The 19985-nt window shown below is 51.0% G+C and overlaps 3 protein-coding genes across 5 annotated transcripts; 1 reads left to right on the forward strand and 2 right to left on the reverse strand.

Annotated features, from left to right (window-relative positions):
• The first annotated feature begins 1174 nt into the window (after positions 1 to 1174).
• Positions 1175 to 4750, forward strand: TUBB (tubulin beta class I). Its single transcript, XM_025418106.3, has 4 exons — positions 1175 to 1476; positions 2782 to 2890; positions 3111 to 3221; positions 3516 to 4750. Exons 1-4 carry the CDS (start codon positions 1420 to 1422, stop codon positions 4571 to 4573), a joined length of 1335 nt encoding a protein of 444 aa, XP_025273891.1. The 5' UTR covers positions 1175 to 1419; the 3' UTR covers positions 4574 to 4750.
• A 1617-nt stretch (positions 4751 to 6367) lies between these two features.
• FLOT1 (flotillin 1) lies at positions 6368 to 17103 on the reverse strand. 3 transcript variants are annotated; one of them, XM_025418107.3, is made up of 13 exons: positions 16951 to 17103; positions 16601 to 16657; positions 16223 to 16298; positions 16047 to 16137; positions 15665 to 15808; positions 15422 to 15541; positions 15236 to 15331; positions 14859 to 15011; positions 9109 to 9290; positions 8881 to 8926; positions 8627 to 8764; positions 8211 to 8375; positions 6368 to 6810 (listed from the first exon to the last, which is right to left on the reverse strand). In XM_025418107.3, exons 2-13 carry the CDS (start codon positions 16641 to 16643, stop codon positions 6781 to 6783), a joined length of 1284 nt encoding a protein of 427 aa, XP_025273892.1. In that variant the 5' UTR covers positions 16644 to 16657; positions 16951 to 17103; the 3' UTR covers positions 6368 to 6780. The 3 variants fall into 3 exon arrangements, with proteins under 3 accessions (XP_025273892.1, XP_025273893.1, XP_048948467.1); XM_025418108.3 differs by having other exon boundaries at positions 16807 to 16953; XM_049092510.1 differs by lacking the exons at positions 16047 to 16137; positions 16951 to 17103 and having other exon boundaries at positions 16601 to 16662.
• Positions 17104 to 17420: 317 nt separating this feature from the next.
• Positions 17421 to 18806, reverse strand: IER3 (immediate early response 3). Its single transcript, XM_025420207.3, has 2 exons — positions 18429 to 18806; positions 17421 to 18348 (listed from the first exon to the last, which is right to left on the reverse strand). The coding sequence occupies exons 1-2, from the start codon at positions 18636 to 18638 to the stop codon at positions 18088 to 18090; spliced, it is 471 nt and encodes a 156-aa protein (XP_025275992.1). The 5' UTR covers positions 18639 to 18806; the 3' UTR covers positions 17421 to 18087.
• Positions 18807 to 19985: the final 1179 nt, after the last annotated feature.

Here is a 19985-nt window from a genome sequence, read left to right on the forward strand (position 1 = left end):
AACTGCCTCGATGTTCATACTTTGCTAAGGAGAAAAGGCAATCTTAGCCCAACCCCCAGGATCCTGTAAGTCTTTTTAACATAAAAATTCCTTTAGAAAGATCCTTTATCTAAACCCACAAGATACATGTTGGCAATCATCCCCTAAGCACATGGCCCACCCACACACATCTAAAGGGTCTCACGAATCAGGTTTTATTAGCCGGTAATAAGTGACCTTTTCCCAACAATAGCTGGTCCCCTCAAGGTCCTGGAAACCTTGCTTCCAAATTCCTTAGAGAGTACGCTATCCTCAAACCCCTCCCAACTCCCAGGTATATAATCAGCCACCCCTCACCGGGCAGCAGCTCTTCCTGCCCACGGGTCCTGTCCCCCTGCTTTAATAAAACCACCATTTTGCACCAAAGATGTCTCAAGAATCCTTTCTTGGTCGTCGGCTCCGAACCTCACCTTATAATTCCAAAAACTTCATCACTTTCATGGATAGACTTCTGACTTCACAGATTCTACATACCAGCTTTTCTAAACCATTCAATTTATTTGAACACACCCTCAATTACATCTCTACTCTGAAAACCTATTGCTGCATTTTTGTTTCTCTTTCTAAACATTATCATTAGAAAATTTCCAAGGAAATAACAGGAGGGCCATCCCGTTTTTCCTATCTGGGGGAGCAGCGGCTTCCTGGATTTCATGCCGTGGGTCACCGAAGGACCCGCTGTTTGCTACCAGAGCAGGGTGCCGCATTTCTCCCCAGTTTTAGCTGAGCTAAGCAGCCCTCTTACCAAGAGCTACCGCAGCAGGGAACGTTCAGGGCGTGCCCACTTCGCCTTCCAACTCCTGGCACCCCAGGGTTCCCAATGCCTGTATCCCCCCCAAATGACTCCCTTTTAGTACAAAAAACTCAAGTGTAGGGGAAAGAAATTTGCGCAAGGTCATTTTTCATTAAAAAACAACAACAAGGCCAACTCTACCCCCCCCCCCAACCAAAAATCCAGTATCCACTCATCCCTCCCTTCATTTTCCAGCGTAGACAACAATGGAGGACTACGACTCCCAGGGAGGCCAGCGTTCATCCACCCGAGCGGAGCCCAATAGACGAGACCTACGTGACCGGCACTGACCAATCGGGGCCCACTCCAGCGAGGCTTTGTCTGCCTGCCGCGGCGCGGGCGCTCTCCCGCCTGCAGCCTCCGCGCACGCGCGCCCCGCCCTGCCCGCCTTTCCTCCTTCTTCGCCCTCCCCGCTTCTTTCTACATCTCAACGTTCCTGTCGCTGCGCTCGGACCTCGTTGCTCCAGCCTCTGGACGCGTCCCATCCTTCCAGCCTGCGAATTGCAGTATAGGAAAAAACCCCATCTCACTTTCTGCCCCGTACACACCTTTGAGAGAAGCAAAAAGAATTAAAATAAATTTTAACAATGAGGGAAATCGTGCACATCCAGGCCGGTCAGTGTGGTAACCAGATCGGTGCCAAGGTAAGGATTTTAAGCCTTTTCTTTTAACTATTTTTTTTTTAGAAGAAAAACAAATCCAGCTAAATGATGAAGAATGTGGGACATATTTGCGTTCCATCCATTGTCCCGCTTTGCCCTCAAAAGTTTTCCATATACAATACACGGTTGCAGCTAGAATTTACTTTTGAAAAATGGGGGAATTGTACTTGGCTGGCTAATTTTGGGTGAGCTTTTGAGGACGTTTCGGGTTTGGAGTCGGAAGACTGGCTCTTTAAAATTTTACTTGAAAGTGTTGTAGTGGTCCGAGGAACGGGGAGAGAGGAGATGCGGAAACGGTCCGAGATACAGCGCGGAGAGGCTGTCCCCGTGTGCATCCCCTCCGCGGGGGGGGCCCGGCTCCACGGAAGGGAGGGGGACAGGGAGCGCGGCTGGGCGGCGGCCGCGGGGTCCTGGGCCCACGGTGGGGAGGGGGGCGCGACGCGCCAGGGTGGGCTGCACCGCGCGGTGCCCGCCCCAAAGATGAGGGCAGTCCGCGAGGGGCGGTCCCGTAGGCCCTTGTGGATGGAAGACTGGTCCCTGCAGTATTAATTTCCTTTCATCTCCAGTAAAGAGACCCTTTTAGGGCGTGCACCGATATGGAGAAAGAGGGCGGGAGGATCCTTTTCTTTCAAGGGTCCCTCAGGGCTAAACGGTGGGAGAAGGGCCGAGAAGCCGTACTTAAAGCCAGGTATAACAAGCTAGCCAAGGAAGAAAATCGGAGGCTCAAGCGGGAGGTGGGGGTAGTTTCTTTTTCTGCGCGCGGTTACAGTGTGGCGGGGGCAGGGCAGGGAGGAAGTCCTGCTGCTACGTTGTAGCCCGGGGCGGGGCGGGGCGGGGCGGGGCTCCAAGCGCCGGGCTGGCCGGCTGGGGGCGCGCTAGCGGCACAGGCCCCCGCCCACGCGCGACGCCTCCCTTTGTCAGCGCCGACGGGCGGGCGCCGCAGTCACGTGGAGGGGCGTCCACTGCGGCGGCTTCTGTCCCTCGCCCCGGCTCGTGCGCGGGGGGAGGGTGTGCCGGTCGGCTCGGCTCGGAAGCCTCCGCCCGGCACACCCCCACCGCACCGCGTCCACCGGTCGCCGGGCCTCCGCGGCTGCACCCGAGCAGTGGACGCTGCAGCCCTTAGGGGGCTGCGGGTGTCTGGTGGAGGGCGCGGCAGGCAAGCAGAGCGCCCGGTAGGCGGCGGAGGTGCGCTCTCCGTGTGCGTGTTTGCACTTGAAATGTGTCGGTCGGGTGGGCATCACTGGCTGGGACCAGAGCTGTGCAAGTCTCCCTGCTCTTCCTCGGCAGTTCTGGGAGGTCATCAGCGATGAACACGGCATCGATCCCACCGGAACCTACCACGGTGACAGCGACCTGCAGCTGGATCGCATCTCCGTGTATTACAACGAAGCTACAGGTGAGGGCGGGAACGGGGAACGCGGGGCTCCCACTTCTCCGGGGTCTCCTTTCCAGCCCTGGAGAACCCACCTTGGGATGGGTCTGATTTTTAAAGAAGGTCTTACCCTGATTTGACTTCACGGTGGGGCAAAAGATCAGCTCTGCTGCCCCCTGGTGTCCTCCAGCTCAGCTCCATTTGGTCTTCTGGTCCACCAATTCTTATTCTTTCTTCCATATAGGTGGCAAATACGTACCTCGTGCTATCTTGGTGGATCTAGAACCTGGGACCATGGACTCTGTTCGCTCTGGTCCTTTTGGGCAGATATTCAGACCAGACAACTTTGTTTTTGGTGAGTTATGCACATATTAGTAGTGCTATTCAGTGTATTTGAAGGAAGGAGACTGCAAGAGCTAAGAAGTTATTTTTAATGCTGGAGCGTTTATCTGGGGATATGTTTTGAGATCTCTAACGCAGGGTGTTGGGAATGACCGCCTTAGATGGTAGATACTGAGGCAGGGATGTATCACAGGTGAGTGAGAAAAAAGGCACATTCGTGTATGTTATTTTAAAAGCTGAAGAGTGGAAATGGTCCTTTATCTTTGATGCTTTGCTAATAAAGAGAATTTTGTTCACCTCATTCCAGGGCAGTCTGGGGCTGGCAACAACTGGGCCAAGGGCCACTACACAGAGGGGGCTGAGCTAGTGGACTCAGTCCTGGATGTGGTGCGGAAGGAAGCTGAGAGCTGTGACTGCCTGCAGGGCTTCCAGCTGACCCACTCACTGGGTGGGGGCACAGGCTCTGGCATGGGCACGCTGCTCATCAGCAAGATCCGAGAAGAGTACCCTGACCGCATCATGAACACCTTCAGTGTGGTGCCCTCCCCCAAAGTGTCTGACACGGTGGTTGAGCCCTACAATGCCACCCTCTCTGTCCATCAGTTGGTAGAGAACACGGATGAGACCTATTGCATTGACAATGAGGCCCTGTACGACATCTGCTTCCGCACCCTCAAGCTGACCACGCCAACCTATGGGGACCTCAACCACCTTGTCTCAGCCACCATGAGTGGTGTCACCACCTGCCTCCGCTTCCCTGGTCAGCTCAATGCTGACCTCCGCAAGCTGGCAGTCAACATGGTGCCCTTCCCACGTCTCCATTTCTTCATGCCTGGCTTTGCACCTCTGACCAGCCGTGGAAGCCAGCAGTATCGGGCCCTCACTGTACCTGAACTCACCCAGCAGGTCTTTGATGCCAAGAACATGATGGCTGCCTGTGACCCCCGCCATGGCCGTTACCTCACTGTGGCTGCTGTCTTCCGTGGGCGGATGTCCATGAAGGAGGTAGATGAGCAGATGCTCAACGTGCAAAACAAGAATAGTAGCTACTTTGTGGAATGGATCCCCAACAATGTCAAGACCGCTGTCTGCGATATCCCGCCCCGTGGCCTCAAGATGGCAGTCACCTTCATTGGAAATAGCACAGCCATCCAGGAGCTTTTCAAGCGCATCTCAGAGCAGTTCACAGCCATGTTCCGGCGCAAAGCCTTCCTCCACTGGTACACAGGTGAAGGCATGGACGAGATGGAGTTCACCGAAGCTGAGAGCAACATGAACGACCTTGTCTCTGAGTATCAGCAGTACCAGGATGCCACCGCAGAAGAAGAAGAGGATTTCGGTGAGGAGGCTGAAGAGGAGGCTTAAGGCAGAGTACCATCACCTTAGGCTTCTCCATTCCCTCTTCCTCAGCTGCCCCTATCCTCTCCCTCAGAATTTGCATTCTCTGCCTCTTATTTTTTTTTCCCTTTTTTTTGGGGGGGGGGTCCTAGAACAGTGCCTGGCACGTAATAGGCGCTCAATAAATACTTGTTGTTTGTTGAATGTCTCCTCTCTTCCACTCTGGGAAACCTAGATTTCTGCTGTTCTGGGTCACCCTGTATTTTCTTTTGGTGTCCATTTTCCCGTTTGTGCAGTTGATATTTCCCTTTGTTTTTTAAGGTGATTCACTGAGAAGCTGGGTCTCATTAGATCCCATTTAGAACATGTGCTGAAAACATCGCCACCATCCTAAGCCCATGTGGTAGCCCAGGGGAAAGGAAACCAAGCTACCTCATAGCAGTAGAGGTACATATCGAGAAGGTAGGGTTTTCTATTCTAGAGCAGTTTTAGAGAGGGAAATCCAGGCTCTTGAAGTCCAAATCCAGGAATCTTCCTGCTCTCAGCTTCAGGGGAGATGTTGACAGTATTGTCTATTTTTAGTCTTCTTCCAAGCTCTGTCCTGAGCTGTTTCTTTTGAGGGGTCTGTGCCACTTTGTTGAGTGGGATCCTTCCCTCCTACATAAACTGCTTCACGTGTTCGATTTCTTCCTTTTCCCAGGGGAAAGAGGGACTGGCCTTGATCCCTAAAGTCTGGAAAGGCCCCCTCCCACTCCCCACTTTTTCTTAACAAAACTCCAGCTCTACTGTGTACATATAGAAAAGTGTGTATTGCCACCTAAATCATTTGAGTCATTCTTCCAGAGGGGACAAGGAGACCCTCCACCTTTTGGCAACACCTCAGCTCTTCCTTCTGCTATTCCCTTTCCCCACACACCCTTGATTTTTGTCCTGTCCTACATTTCAAATTTCTACTTTGTGTTGAACTTGCTTTTTTTCATATTGAAAAGATACCATTGCCCCAAAAGCCAAAAATAAAAAAACTGAAAAAAAGTTGCGAGATGTGTGCTCATTTAGGGAAAGATTGCCATTGGACAACCTGAGGCTCAAGTTCAGCTACGCTTATACTCTGCTCTTAATAAACTGATGAGAATATCCTTGTACTTAACCTTATCCTGGTAGAACTATTTCACCATCCTCACTACCAGTCTCAATAACTAGGATAGGCATAGACTCCTACAGGATTGACAGAAATGGGAACTGAGATGAATGTTGAATAGTGCGTAAGTGGCTCCCAGATGAATCGCCTCTTGGGAACTTGTGTAGAAATGCAGATCACCAGGCCTACCCAGATGTACTGAACCAGAAACCAGCTGACTAGTAATCTGTTTAGCAGTACTCCAGGAGAATCTTGTGAATGCAGAGTTGAACGCTATTATTGCACTACTTTCAGTGCACAGCACATCCAGGATTCATTTGAGTTATGGGTCTTGCTTTTTTCTCTTACACCTTGGCAATTTTCTCATTTAACTCCAGGGAAAGATAAAGATAACTAGTGAGGGATGCTACTCCATGGTCCTATTCTAAAGTACTGTTTCACCAAATAAATATACTTTTCTAAGGCACAAAATAAGTCAGCTACCCTGGAAATTTAAGTCCATGTAATTTTCCTTCCAATTAATAAAGGGAACTAGTGCAGTTCTCCCAATTTCTTCCATTTTAGCATGTTTTGCGTATTACCAACTTTTGCCAAAGAAAATTGTATGACGTTAACTACGTGTTAACTTGCTTTTCTCCCATTCTAAAAAGTGTTGAATGAAGGGAAGATGCTACGTTCCAGTATTAACTTTGAATCAGTTCTGCTTTATTAAGTTAATTATTAATCAGTATCAGTACTTTGTAACAGCAACTCATTTGATAAAGTTGAGAACCTCCAGGCGATCCCTCAGTTTTGGTCAGGAAAATTCTAGACCATAAATGTATACAGTCCAGTTAGAAAGTTAAATTGCAGGGTGCGGGGTGAGTAGGATAATCAGAAGGCTGGCATGAAACCCGTGGGGGACTGGGTAGTCTTAGCAGTGTGGGGCTCGGAAGAAGAGCAACCCCTCCTCTCCAAGGCAAGGCACAAGCTATTTGGCAAGGAGATGAGGGGTGGAACCCCATTGTCAAGGGTGTGCTCAGAGAAGCCAGTTGTGCATGCAGTATGGGGACCATTCTGGCAACCATGAAGCAAGGCATCGGCAAAGGTTGAGGGCTCAAGCTGTTCGCAGAGGCTTGTGGTTAACCTGGTAAAAAGACCACAGTGATGACACGGGAACCATGTACCCTGTTCTCCCAGCTCCCCATTTGGATGAAAGCTACAGAAAGGACACGTATTTCCAGGAAGCATCTAAGTTTTTTCTGCCGCCCTACCTTAACCTCTTGTCAAGCAGTCATAAGGAGCCATGTACAGCACCAAATCACTGCAAAGGAGTGGAGAGGGCCAAAGCCCTGCTAAAGTAGACTCTCCTTGGCTCCTAATCTCATTCAGTGCATTCAGTGCCAGCCTCAAGAAGGCTCCAAGGAACCCAGCTTGAAGGTCACTGCTACAGTCTATTGTTTTCACTTAAATATCTTTCTAAGAACTTCTATATTTGAGAGAATGTATGCAAGGTGGGGGGGGGTTGTGAGGAAGGAACAGAAAGGGAAGGGAGTAGGACAAGCAGACTGCACTGAGCACTGGGCCCAATGCAGGCCAATACCAGGACCCTGAGATCATGTCCTGAGCTGTAACCAAGAGCCAGATGACCCACCCAGGTGCCCCTATGTAAGATAGACAGGTAGATATATATATTTTAAGCACTCTCATGTATAGTACTTAACTATGTGTCAGGCACTGTCCTAAACACTGCCAATTTTACTCATTTAATCCCTGTAACAATTCGACAGTAAATCCTATTATTAACCTGATTTTAAGGTGAGGAAAGAGATACAGAGAAGTAGCTAACTTGTGTAAGGTCACAGCTAGCATGCACTGGGGCCAGGATTCACACCAAAACAGTATGATTCCAGAGACTGCTCTGACTTTTATCATAATCTATAGGTGAATAAAGAGGCATCAAGAAAAGCAGTGATGGGCAGCCCTGGTGGCGCAGCGGTTTAGCGCACCTGCAGCCTGGGGCATGGTCCTGGAGACCTGGGATCGAGTCCCACATCAGGCTCCCTGCATGGAGCCTGCTTCTCCCTCTGCCTCTGCCTCTCTCTCTCCCCCTCTCCGTGTGTGTCTCACATTAATAAATAAATAAAATTAAAAAAAAGAAAGAAAAGCAGTGATATGCCTTGGAATTAACTGTTAATAGGCTGCAACCAGTTCTGTGTACTAGTGCAACCATAGGCTCTAGAAGGCAGTCAGCCTGGGTTTGAAGTCTAGCTTTACCAGCTGTATGTCAGGGGCAAAATTCCTTAATATATTGGAAGTTGTTTCTCTACTTTGTAAAATACTATATACCCAAAGGATGGTTTGATTAAAACAACAACAACATACCATTGGTGTAGAGGCTTAGCATGGCATCTAGCATATAGAAAGCAAAACTATCAGTGGCCCCCCCAACCCTCCTTGCTGGCCTAGTGCTGGCCTGCTGCATCACATGCCCAAGAACCCAGAAATTCACAGAAAATCCACACCACCCACCCTAGAGACCCTCACCTGGGAGATGCTGACGCCTGTGAGTCTCTCCACACTCTCTGGCAGGCGGCTCAGGATGTCCAGTACTTCTCCGGTCACTTTGGCCGCCCCCATGGCCCCACCTCCACTGGACACTAGTGTGATCTTATTGGCTGAGGTCAAGGGACCACTGATCTCCTCTGCCACCTGGTAGGTGAAAGATACCCACTCAACACCTGTAGTCTGACCACACCCCTCCTAAATTGCTTTACGCTGGGCTTCAAGATCATTGATCATCTTCACTTTGTAAGGATTATCTTTCTTTACTTTGGTCACTGGGTTCTAATTCCTACCCCTCGTTTATGGTCCCCTAGTCTGTTCTCCCCAAGCCCCTCATTTCCCCCCACCCTACACTCCCTGGTTCTGTTCCTCTCCTGGTGCCCACACAACCTCCAGACCTGGGGCAGCTTCTCCAGCAGCATGTCCAGCTGAGCAGCCTCCTGGTACAGCTGGAATGCTTCTGCCTTCTTGGCCATCTGCTCGGCCTCGGCCCGGGCTCGAGCCCCGATGGCAAAGGCCTCAGCCTCCCCACGCATCTGAGAAGGGAAAGGGAGACTGTGGTGCTGATGGCTGTAGTTAAGGACAAGAAACCCAGCTCAAGCAGCAACTTCCATTCCCTCTGCAAGCCAGCAAGAGCCACCTCTTCACTCACCCTCACCGACTCCGCTTCTGCCTCAGCCTGCATAATTAGCTGGGACCTGTGCACAGAAAGGAAGAGGAGGGAGGGGCTGAGGAAGGGCAAAAGGCAGGCCCTGCTGGAGAGACAGAGGCTTCTGTAACCTGAGTTCCATAGGAGTTCAGGTAGTGAGGGCCTCCACTCTTCACCTGGGGGGAGCCAGATGAGAAAGGAGCAGGATAGGGCCTGGGAGCGGGTGTTTACTTCTCTGCTTCAGCGAGGCGCTCCAGCTTGTAGCGCTCAGCTTCCGCTGGCTTCCGAACTCGGGCCTCCAGCTCCTTCTCTCGCCGGGCGATCTCCTGTTCCTGCACTGCCACCTGCTGGGCCCGCTCCACCACCTGCACCTGTACCCGCTGTTCCTCGATCTGCTGCTTAGTTTTGGCCACCTGGGAAGGAGCAATGCTCAACCTCAGGGCTGAAGAGCAAGTTCCCAGGAACCACAGAGAAAAGCCAGGGCAAGGGCTCCAGGGTGAGATATAAAAACAGAGTAAGGGGCAGCCCGCGTGGCTCAGCGGTTTAGCGCCGCCTTCAGCCCAGGGCCTGATCCTGGGGTCCCGGGATCGAGTCCCACGTCAGGCTCTCAGCATGGAGCCTGCTTCTCCCTCTGCCTGTGTCTCTGCCTCTCTCTCTCTCTCTCTCTCTCTGTGTGTGTGTGTATGTGTTGTGTGTCTCATGAATAAATAAATAAAATCTTAAAAAAAAAAAAAAAAAACAGAGTAAGGACATGAAGTCAGTCCCTGGTGGGTTCAGCCAGCCCAGTGGAGTCCATTTCCCATATGGATCCCAGTTGTGGCTTGAGGGATGGCCTGATCCTCCTCAGAGGTATCTTCCAGGCAGCCTGACCATCAAAAGCTGGCTAGGGCTGGAATCCAGTCCCTGTTCTCCCTCAGGCCAGGCTAAGTGTCCCTCTTGTTGAGCTCCCGTATTAGTCTATTTCTCCACAGCGTCCCTCTCTAGAGTCTGAGAACCTGCAGGGCTCTGATGTGCGGTGGCATCTTCCACCTCCAGTCATTCAAATCCACCCACTTCTCTCCATATGAGCTGCTGTAACCGTCTTGTAAGCCACCACCAAACTCACCCTCCCTGCAATAGCTTCCTACTGGCTTTGGTGGTGGTGGGGCATGTATATATCTCTTTAATCTTTTGTATATGATACAAACTCAAAAAAAATGGACAATGAGAATCAAGGTTTCCTCTACTTATTTCCTCAAACTACCTTGTTCCTTTCCCCAGAGGCAAGCATTGTGACCAGCTTCTTGTGTCGTCTTCTTCCAGGGAGATTCTAAGCATTTACAAGACTGTACATATAGGATTCCTCTTTTTAGGCAGATTTCATTTTCTTATTCCTGTACAGAGATCGGAAGGCTCTTGCCAAGATTTTGGTGAGGAGAGGCACCAGTAGAGGAACATGCTTCTTTCCTGTCCCACTGCTCCAGCTCAGCCATGTACCATCATCCCTGTGGGTCTTATCAATAGCAGATATGATGCCCCTGCCTTTACTGCACTCATCTGTTCACCCAGAGGAAAGGTGCTTCTGGATATGGCACCCTGTGCTGTCTTTGACCCTAAATTTGCAAACCAGTTCCAAACTGAGCTACTTGCTCTCTACCCCAGTGTGCAGGATCTCTCTCTATATTGGAGCCCCTCCTGCCTTTGTTTAGGCATCCTTTTTGATGAAATAACCCCCAGGAGCTTCCTTGGAAGAAGTATATGGGCAATACATTTTTTGAGATCTTGCTTTTCTGAGATTGTTATTCTACCTTTCTACTTGAATGACAATGAGATTGAGTACAGGTTAGAATTAATTTTCTATCAGCATTTTTGAAGGCACTGCTCCATGGTCTTCTAGCTTCTTGAGAAATCTGAAGTCATTTTGATGCTTGGCCCTGTGCAATCTGTTCTCTCTCTCTGGAAGCTTTTATATCCTTTCTCTGTTCTCCATGTTCTGAAATTTCATAGTGTAGTTGTTTTTCATTCATTGTATTGTGCATTGAAACAGTCCAATGTAGAAAGTATCAATCTAGAAAGTCATACCTTTCAGAACAAACATTAAAAAAATTTTTTCCATTGATTTTCCTACCATTTTCTTTGTTCTGTTCATACTTTATGATTAATAATCTGTAGACTAGGATTAATAAATTTATTAAAGTCGGAATTTATTTTTTTATTTTATTTTTTATTTTTTTTAATTTTTATTTATTTATGATAGTCACACAGAGAGAGGGAGAGAGAGGCAGAGACACAGGCAGAGGGAGAAGCAGGCTCCATGCACCGGGAGCCCGACGTGGGACTCGATCCCGGGTCTCCAGGATCGTGCCCTGGGCCAAAGGCAGGCGCCAAACCGCTGCGCCACCCAGGGATCCCAAAATCGGAATTTATTAGAATTAGATGAGTAAATCTGTAGATTCATTATAATTTCTTTCAATATGATTTGCCCCTCTCATTTCTGTCATCTTACTGATTTCTAAGAACTCTTTTTTTGTTTTCTGTTTTATGCTCTGATTTTCTGGATGTGAATTCTTCTGTCACTGAGGACATTTAAAAAAATTTTAAGCTTTCTTCTCCCTGCATAACCTCCAAATTGCTTTGCTATTTGTGGTTCCAGTCTCGGACTTTAACATTGCAGTATTCCCTCATATATCAGGTAATCTTCGATGGCCTGCTCACAGTGAAGGAGGTCTAAAACACTGAAACCCAGCATGTGGGTGAGGCTTCATTCTAGAGTGATCTGGACAAGTCATCTGCTGAAGAACCTATGATTCAGGATCTTTGGATTGGTTGTGTTCCCCAGCACAGTCTTCTGATGACTTCTTTGGAAGATGGAGGGTCTTGGGCCCAAATGGGGTAAAGGAGTTAGGGGAGACTGTCAGCATTTAGCATTCAATGGTCACATTGTGCCCGTCACTGATAAAATGATTATGGCCTTATCGATTACTGGCTTCGTCGATTACAATGGCTTTCTGGCTTCCAAAATGATACCATGCTTTCTGTTCATCCTGATGCTATTCTCTCCATCTGTTTTCGCCTTCTTCCTCTTTTCTGAAAATCACTCTGTGGTTTCAGTGAGGTTTTAGAGAGGGAGTGCAATGAACTGTATTTATTTAATCCATCATCTTTGAAAAAGCTTCCAACTTATCTTCCTGCATCCTCTCTTGTCTTCTGACCATCAATTCTCCACACAACAGTCAGACTGATCCTCGTAAAAATGTAAATTAGACCATGGCACCTCCCTGCTTAAAGTTCTCCAATAGCATTCCACTGGGCTCTGAATTCCCTTCTAAGTCTCCAACAGGGGCACTTGAACCCTATGACCTGGCCCTGCCTGCCTTGCCATCTCACTCACAGCATACCAGCCCCACCAGATCAGAATCCTCCTCTCTGTTCTTGGGATACATCAACCTCTTTCGTATCTCAGGGCCTTTGCAGACGGTGGTCCTCTGTCTAGCCACATATGGCTATTTATATTTAAAATTAATTAAAATAAGTAAAATTTAAAATTCTGTTCCTCACATTTCACTAGCCACAGTTCCACAAGCCACATTTCAAGCACTCAACATCAATGCACAAATTTACAGCATTTCCATCATCACAGAAAATTCTATTTGAATAGCAATGGCCTAGAATGCTATTGGCCCACAACTCTACATTGCTGGCTCCTTCTCATCTTCCAGTTTATCTCATAAATCACTTCCTCACTGAAGCTTTCTTAGATCAGCCCCAACCTAATATAGTATCTCTCCACTGTTTTTTGCATCACTCTCTATATTTCCTTCACAGCACTTACACAAGATAATTAGAACCTATGAAAGTTATTTACTTGCTTTATTAGTTATTTCCTGTGTTAAAATGTAAGCTCCATGAGGGCAGGAATCTTTTCTGCTTCTTTCTTTTTTTTTTTTTTAAGATTTTATTTATTTATTCATAGACACAGAGAGAGAGAGGCAGAGACACAGGCAGAGGGAGAAGCAGGCTCCATGCAGGGAGCCCGATGTGGGACTCGATCCTGGGTCTCCAGGATCACACCCTAGGCTGCAGGCGGCGCCAAACCGCTGCGCCACCAGGGCTGCCCATCTTTTCTGTTTCATTCATGCTTATATCCTCACTTCTAAAACAATGCCTGAATGGGTGACGGGCACTGAGGGGGGCACTTGACGGGATGAGCACTGGGTGTTATTTTGTATGTTGGCAAATTGAACACAATAAAAAATAAATTATAAAAAAATAAAAATAAAACAATGCCTGGTACATAGTAAGCACTTAATAGCTATTTGTTGAATGAGTCCTTATTTCCCAAGCAACCAGCACAAAGTCTGGCACAAAATAAAGAACTGGTATAACTGGAACAGAGCCAAAACCAGCCCAATCCTTTAATTTGCAGAGGAGGAAAGCCATATTTAGGTTAAGGACCACACAAGCTAATTTCTGCTATGTTAATGCTTCTCAAACTCCAATGTGTACATGAATCCCCTAGAGATTTTGTTAAAATACAGATTCTAAGGGCACCTGGCTGGCTCAGTCGGTAGAGCACGCAACTCTTGATCTTAGGGTCATGCATTCAACCCCCATGTTGGGTGTGGAGCCTACTTTAAAAAAAAAAATGCAGACTCTGATTAAGTTAGTATAACTGGAGCTTCAGATTTTGTATCTAACAAGCTCCACAATGATGCTGATGCTGTTGGAAGGCAGACCACATTGAGGAAAAAGTGCTATGCCACACTCAATGACCTGTCAAACCACCAGGAATTTAACATCATAACTAGAGATGCTTTGTACTTCATTATCCTTTCAGCCTATACCAACTCTTGGCAAAAACAAATCTCACGCTATTGCTATCCTTTGGGTAAAAGTCTTAACGTATCGTTGATTCTCATTATTCATGGTGGATCTGCTCCATAAAGTAGCCACAAATACCGCACTAACAAACACTTATTCTGTTGTTAGGGAAAATATACGGTTAGGTTCCTATGTGCCCCTGTTCACAACATTTCGTCAACAGATCAGTATTATGTCCTTGCTTTATATGTGTTTCTGATTAAAGATACCTTATGCAACATACATGGTTAATTCATTAACAATGAAGTCATTGCCAACAGTACTGTAACCCATGCCTGAAAGAAGCATGTAATTTCTTTATAAGGCATATCACAGCCTCTTTGCACTTAGGAACACTTAATGCTTTAGCGGGATGCTTGGGGGTCATTTTAAACAGCAAAATCACCAACAAAGTACAAAAATGCAAAAAAATGTAGCAGTCACTATACGGTGAAAATGACAGTGTTTACAGTACTGACACTGTTTACACTACGAGAACTGCAACACGAAGGCAGAACATCTCGTTCACCTTCAACTGCACATCAGGCAACTCAGATTTTTCAATGCTCTGTGCATGTCCACAAATGATCACAAAGGTGCCACAAGTACTGTTTCTGGGGTTACCAGTAAATTTTAGTGAGTAGGCAAATTCTCAAATACAGAATCTGTAAACAATGAGGACTGTCCATGCCTCCTCGCAATATCAAGGGCTGCCCATATCTTACTTTGCAGGGTTCAAAGCCCAAGTCCCCATTTCCAAGTCCCCAAATGGCTGCTGTGAGCTCATGGGAAATCAGAAAAAGGTGCCCCTTCCCCTAGGTGGATGCGGCACCATTCACCTATGCCGGAATGCAGAGCATGGTGAACAGAGCACCAGCTAGACCTTAGCTCTGCTTTCCCCCTCATCCAGGGGCCCTTGCCCAGTCTGCCCAAACATACGATCCCATCCTACTGACCATGTCCCTTCTTGGCCTCTGCTTTTCAACCGAAATGCTTAGGTCTTTCAAATCTTCCTCATATGGAGAAGTTGGGTCAGAAATGTAGAGCCAGAATAAAGGGATTAGAGTTAGAACCTGGGAAAGTGTGGAGGGCTAAAATGGAGGGCTTGAGAGGAAATAACTGCCCAGTGTGAGAGGTCTGACCTGAAGCTGATAGGCCAGGTCAGCCTGGGCTCGGCGGGTGTTGACCTCGATGTCATATGCAGCCTTCTTTAGCTCATAGTCTCTCTGCGCCTTGGCCATCTCAATCTCACTCAGGTACTGAGCAGACACCTTTTCTTGCTTAGCTTTGGCTTCCTGTCCACACAGAGATCAGGGAGGAAGTTAGAGTAGGGAGAGGAAGGCCCCAAGGCAGAGAGCCAGCTCCTCACCAGGCTCCCCTGCCCATGGCCTCATCTCTTTCCTCTGCCAACCCCGCTCTCTGAGTCCTCACTCAGTCGTGCCCCTTCCATCCCCTCTCCCACTGCATGCCCAAGAAGCCCATGGTGACCAAGTGAGCCCTCAAATGGGATCCAGCTCACCCGGATCCCAGCGTCTCTTTTGGCTTCTGCTTCCCCAATGCGAGCATCTTTTTGGACTTGAGCTGTTCTAGCTTTCCCTAAGGAGTGCAAATAGTCCTGAGGAAGAGAAGCAGCAATCAGAATCCTCAGGAGGGCTTAAGAGATAGGAGCAGGGAACTGGAGAGGATCAGCCCCACCTAAGTTTACCTGATCATCATGAATGTCCTTCAGGGTGTAGCTAACCACACTGATGCCCATGTTGACCAGGTCTGAGGAGGCCACCTTGAAAACTTGCTCTGAGAACTTCTGCCTGTCCTTATAGATTTCCTAGGGTAACAGAATGGTAGGAAGGAGGAACTGAGGCTCTCAGTCTTCTGGCTACTGTTTCCCACAGACTAGCTGGGTTCTTCAGGGCATCTCTCCCAGATCTTTCCCTGCCCTCAAGCCCACCTCCACAGTCATGTGGGCCATGATAGCCCTCTGGTGGCCCTCCAGAGTCTCCAGTGCAATGTGGGCAATCTCAGCCTCCGTTTTCCCCAGGAACATCTGGCAGGCAGCTGCCAACATCTCCTTGTTCTGCCCCTGGATTTTCACCTGTAACCAGAGCAGGGATAGGGAAAGTGTGGTGAAGGCCTCCTGAAGCCAAGTAGCAAGCAGGAAGAGAATGGAAGAGTTAAGTGCCTTGGGAGTCCCTGGAGAAGGTGAAACTTAGCAGAGAAATTTCTTTGTGGCCAGAGGTTGGGGAGGCCATGGTCAGAAGATTCTTAATGTCTGGGGACAAAGAAGGGGATGAAGGAATGGACTTTGGGGGAAAAGGCTCTGAAAGCCTCACCTGGGCAATGCCAGTGACTGAGATGGGGACCCCATGGCGAGTGTAAACCTTTTCACTCTTGACATTGAGGGTCAGTGTGTTGAGAGAGATCCTACGGGAAAAAGAAGGAGTGGACAGTGAGGAAAACAGGAAAGAGAGAAAACTGGGGTTCCCCTTCCTGGTTCTTTTCTACCTACCTCTGGATTTGCTGGATGCAGGGCAGGACAAAGACACGTCCTCCGGCCACCATGACTGGGGGGCTTCGGCAGAAACCTGCAAGGTGAGGGGGTAGCAGACTGCAGTGGCAGGAGTAGGGCTAAGAAAACGGAAGACTGAAAACGTGGGGTGGGGGTTGATCCCAAAAGGGAAATCTGGGAATCGAAGAGGAGGCAGTCCAGGCCTTGTTAGGTAGCGCTGGGAATCACAAGTGGGGTGGCTTGCAGCCATGGGGAGGTCGCGGGAGGGTGGTGTGTGGACAGAAGGCCTGGACCTGGGAGCTGGTGGGGAGAAGGGTACGGGGCAGAGGCCGGACCACAGGGCTTGGGGGCACTGGCTGGGAAGAGAGCATTACTTACCAGAGACCACCATGGCCTCATTTGGGCCACAGGTGAAAAACATGGCTCAGGCTGAAGCTGGAGGAAAAGGGAGAGAAAGCCTTTGCGGGCGGGGTCTGGGGGAGAGCAAATTCTCTTTCCGTCAGTCTAGCCCCATCCGCAGCCGCCAGGGCCCGGTCCCTTCCGAACCCATGGGTCCACTAAGGCATTTCCCGGTGAAGTCCCACCGATCGCCAGGGCTCTCCCCCGCCGGCTCACGGCCACTTCCTGCTTTCGGGGAGGACGGTTTCTCGATCCTCGGGTAAAGCGCTCCTGCGCCTAGAGGCCCCAGCCCGTGCGCCGCCCTCCCTGGCCCTCCGCAGCCCGATTACCTCTCGGCGCCCCACCCGCCTCCCCGCACGCAGGCCGGGGCGAGCAGCGGCCGGGGAACGGCGGGGAACGGCGGGGAACGGCCTCCAGCCAGCGCGGAAGGCGCCCGCGCCCCTCCCGGCCCCACCCTGCGGCAGCCACAGGCCCGCGCCCAGGCCCGCGCCCGCGCCCGCGCCCCTCCCCCGGCGGCCGCCCTCCGCCCCGCCCCCTTCCCGGCAGGCCGCGCCCGCCCCGGTCCCGCCGCCCTCCCCCAGCCGGGAGCTCCGCCCCGGGACGCGGGACGTGACCTCCGCGGGCCCGGCAGCCGGGCCCGGAGGTTGCCTCATTTCGGGTTTGCCCCGCGGGGCCTGGGAGGCCGCCCCCGGCTGCACCCGGCCGCCCGGGGCGCGGCCCCCGCCCCTCCCGCTCGCCGCTGGCGCCGGGAGGCGGGGACTAGTGGGGAGTCGCCGCTTGCAAAATACACTCGGAGGACTACGGACAAGAAGTCGACTTTATTGGTGTTCACGGAACATACTGGACGGCCGCGCAGCCGCCCCCTGGCCGCCCGCCGACCTCCGACACCCCAGCCACCCACTGGGGGCAACTTTGAGAAGACCGAAGGCCAAGGACCTCACCCCAGTGGTCCGCCGAAGCCTCACACGGCAGATCCAAGGGGCCGAAACCCCGGAGGACGAACACCGCCCCTAAGCCCACGTGCCAGCGGCGTCCTCGACTCCGCCTGGGCGCTCCCCGGCCCTCCGGGTGCGCTTCAGCCCTGCGCGCCCGCCTCCACCTCTCCCACGAAGCTCAGCAAATACCGAGAGTTCTGCGCTTACAGCACGGGGGCACATCGCGCTCCCCTGCATAAGTTAAAATAAATATTACAGACACCCCTCCATCACCTAGGGGGACATTCATAAATACATATAAATATTAATTAGGATCAGTGAGAAATAAATTAATGACGCTCTTCCGCACCGGGCCTGGCCCCGGAGGGCCGGTGCTCGGCTCGTCTCCGGCGCGGGCTGGCGTCTCTGCTGACGTGCTCTCCGCTCAAGTTGCCTCGCAAGTCCCAGTTTGGGATACGCTCTCGCGCACCAGGTACACCTGGTGTCTATTTGGGTTTTCCGGTTCTTTCGGGGGGAGGTGGGGAGCTCGCGTTAGAAGGCGGCCGGGTGTTGCTGTAGGAAAGTGCTAAGGTCCAGAGCGTAGTCCGAGGGCGCAGAGGTCAGGTTGAGGGGCTCGAGGACCGGGGGCGCCGGGGAGGGCGCAGGGGGTGCGCCGCTGGGGACGTCCCCCCGGGCCAGGGGCGCCGGCACACCCTCCTCGGCCAGCAGAATCTGGCAGAAGATGACGGCGAGCAGGAGGAACAGGAGCCTTTTGGCCGGGTTCGGATCCTCGGCCGGGAGCGGGCGCCGGACCTGGGAGACAAGCAAGGGGACAGGTTGGCGGGACCCCGCGTCGGCCGCCCCCGCCCGCCGCCGGCTCCCGCGGTACCCACCACTCGCGGGTAGAGGACCCTACGGCTGCGCTTCCGATGCCCGCGGGACGCGCCGGGGCGCGCGGCAGGGGCCACCGCAGGCTCCGGGAGAGGATCGAAGGTGAAGATCTCGGGACCGGAGCCCCGCCGGGGCCCGGGGCTGGTGGACGAGACGGAGGTCGGAGCCCGCGGGACGGTCATGGTGGGGAGGGAGCTGCGGGAGCGACACATCGCGCGGCGAGCGGAGCGGAAGGCCGGATGCGGACCCGCGCCGGTGCCGAGCGAATTAAGGGCGCCTCAGACCTGGGCGGGTCCTCCTCGGCTCCTCCCGCCGCCGGGAGGGATGGCCAGAGCAAGCTGGAAATTCCGACGGTTAAGCAAAGAGAGGGGGTGGAGACTTGGTCTGTGCACCCCTAGGCGCCCAAGTGTGTGTGTGTTGGGAGTGTGGGGGTTGGGAGTGGGGTGGGTGAGATCCCGGGCTGCAGGCACATGTCAGGGCATGTGGCAACTAGGCAGGGACCACCGGATAGCTTAGGAGATGGCTGGGCCACCGGCCCCATCTCTGGGGAGGCAGGAGGACTGACCAATCTGGCCACGCTGGGACGATAGTCACCCAGCAAAGTCAAGGAATTACAGTTACACACGCACATTTATACACTTGTAGGTACACACAGAAAACACACACACACACACACACCTCAAGAGGAAAGTAGTTACAGAAATAGCCAAGAAGACAGAGAAATGAACACATTAGTACACGCAGACACCATGCTGCTGACCTCAGCACACATGTTGTAGGGGCAAAAAGAACGTCCCTTCTTTCCTTCTAGCTTCTTTGGCTGGTCTAATAATTAAATTGATACAAGATAGAGTAACAGGAGAAAAGCAGGTTTAATTACATACTTCGGGAGCCTGGGAAGCCATGAGATTCAAAGGCAATAAGGCAATTGGGGTTACATGCTATCTTGAGCTAAGGAATGGAACAGGAGCCTGGGGCTTCAAAGGGGAGGAGGGCAATTCACAGGAAGATAAGAGAAGATGCTCCGAGGCAGATGTTTGTTCTGTCCTGATAAAAAGTTATCTGTGGTAATAGCTGTCTTCATGGTTCAGGTGCCTATCTAAATTATTATTATTGTTTTTTTAAGATTTATTTATTCATTCATTCAGAGAGAGCGAAGAGAGAGGGAGAGACACAGGCAGAGGGAGAAGCAGGAAGCCCGATGTAGGACTGGATCCCAGGTCCTCCAGGATCACACCCCAGGCTAAACCACTGTGCCACAAGGGCTGCCCCCTATCTAAATTCTTTTAGGCAGTTAAGGGAGAGAGGTAAAAAGCTCTTCTTGTGTGCTGGGTGTTGATTGCCGTCAGCACATTTTGGGGTGGCCTGGTCTGTTCCCCTTTAACATGCACATAACACATGTGCGTGCGGGCACACACATACACAGAGCAAAGGGGCAGAGACTTCACAGGGGCAACACAACAGAGCTACTACCCACATAGATGTATGCAGAAATGCTCACGTAGGGAAGGTGCTACAAAACAAAGGCAAGAGGTAAGCAACCACCCAGATTTGTCCCT

This window comes from Canis lupus, chromosome 12, assembly GCF_003254725.2.
Source record: "Canis lupus dingo isolate Sandy chromosome 12, ASM325472v2, whole genome shotgun sequence".
NCBI classification, from domain to species: Eukaryota; Metazoa; Chordata; class Mammalia; order Carnivora; family Canidae; genus Canis; species Canis lupus.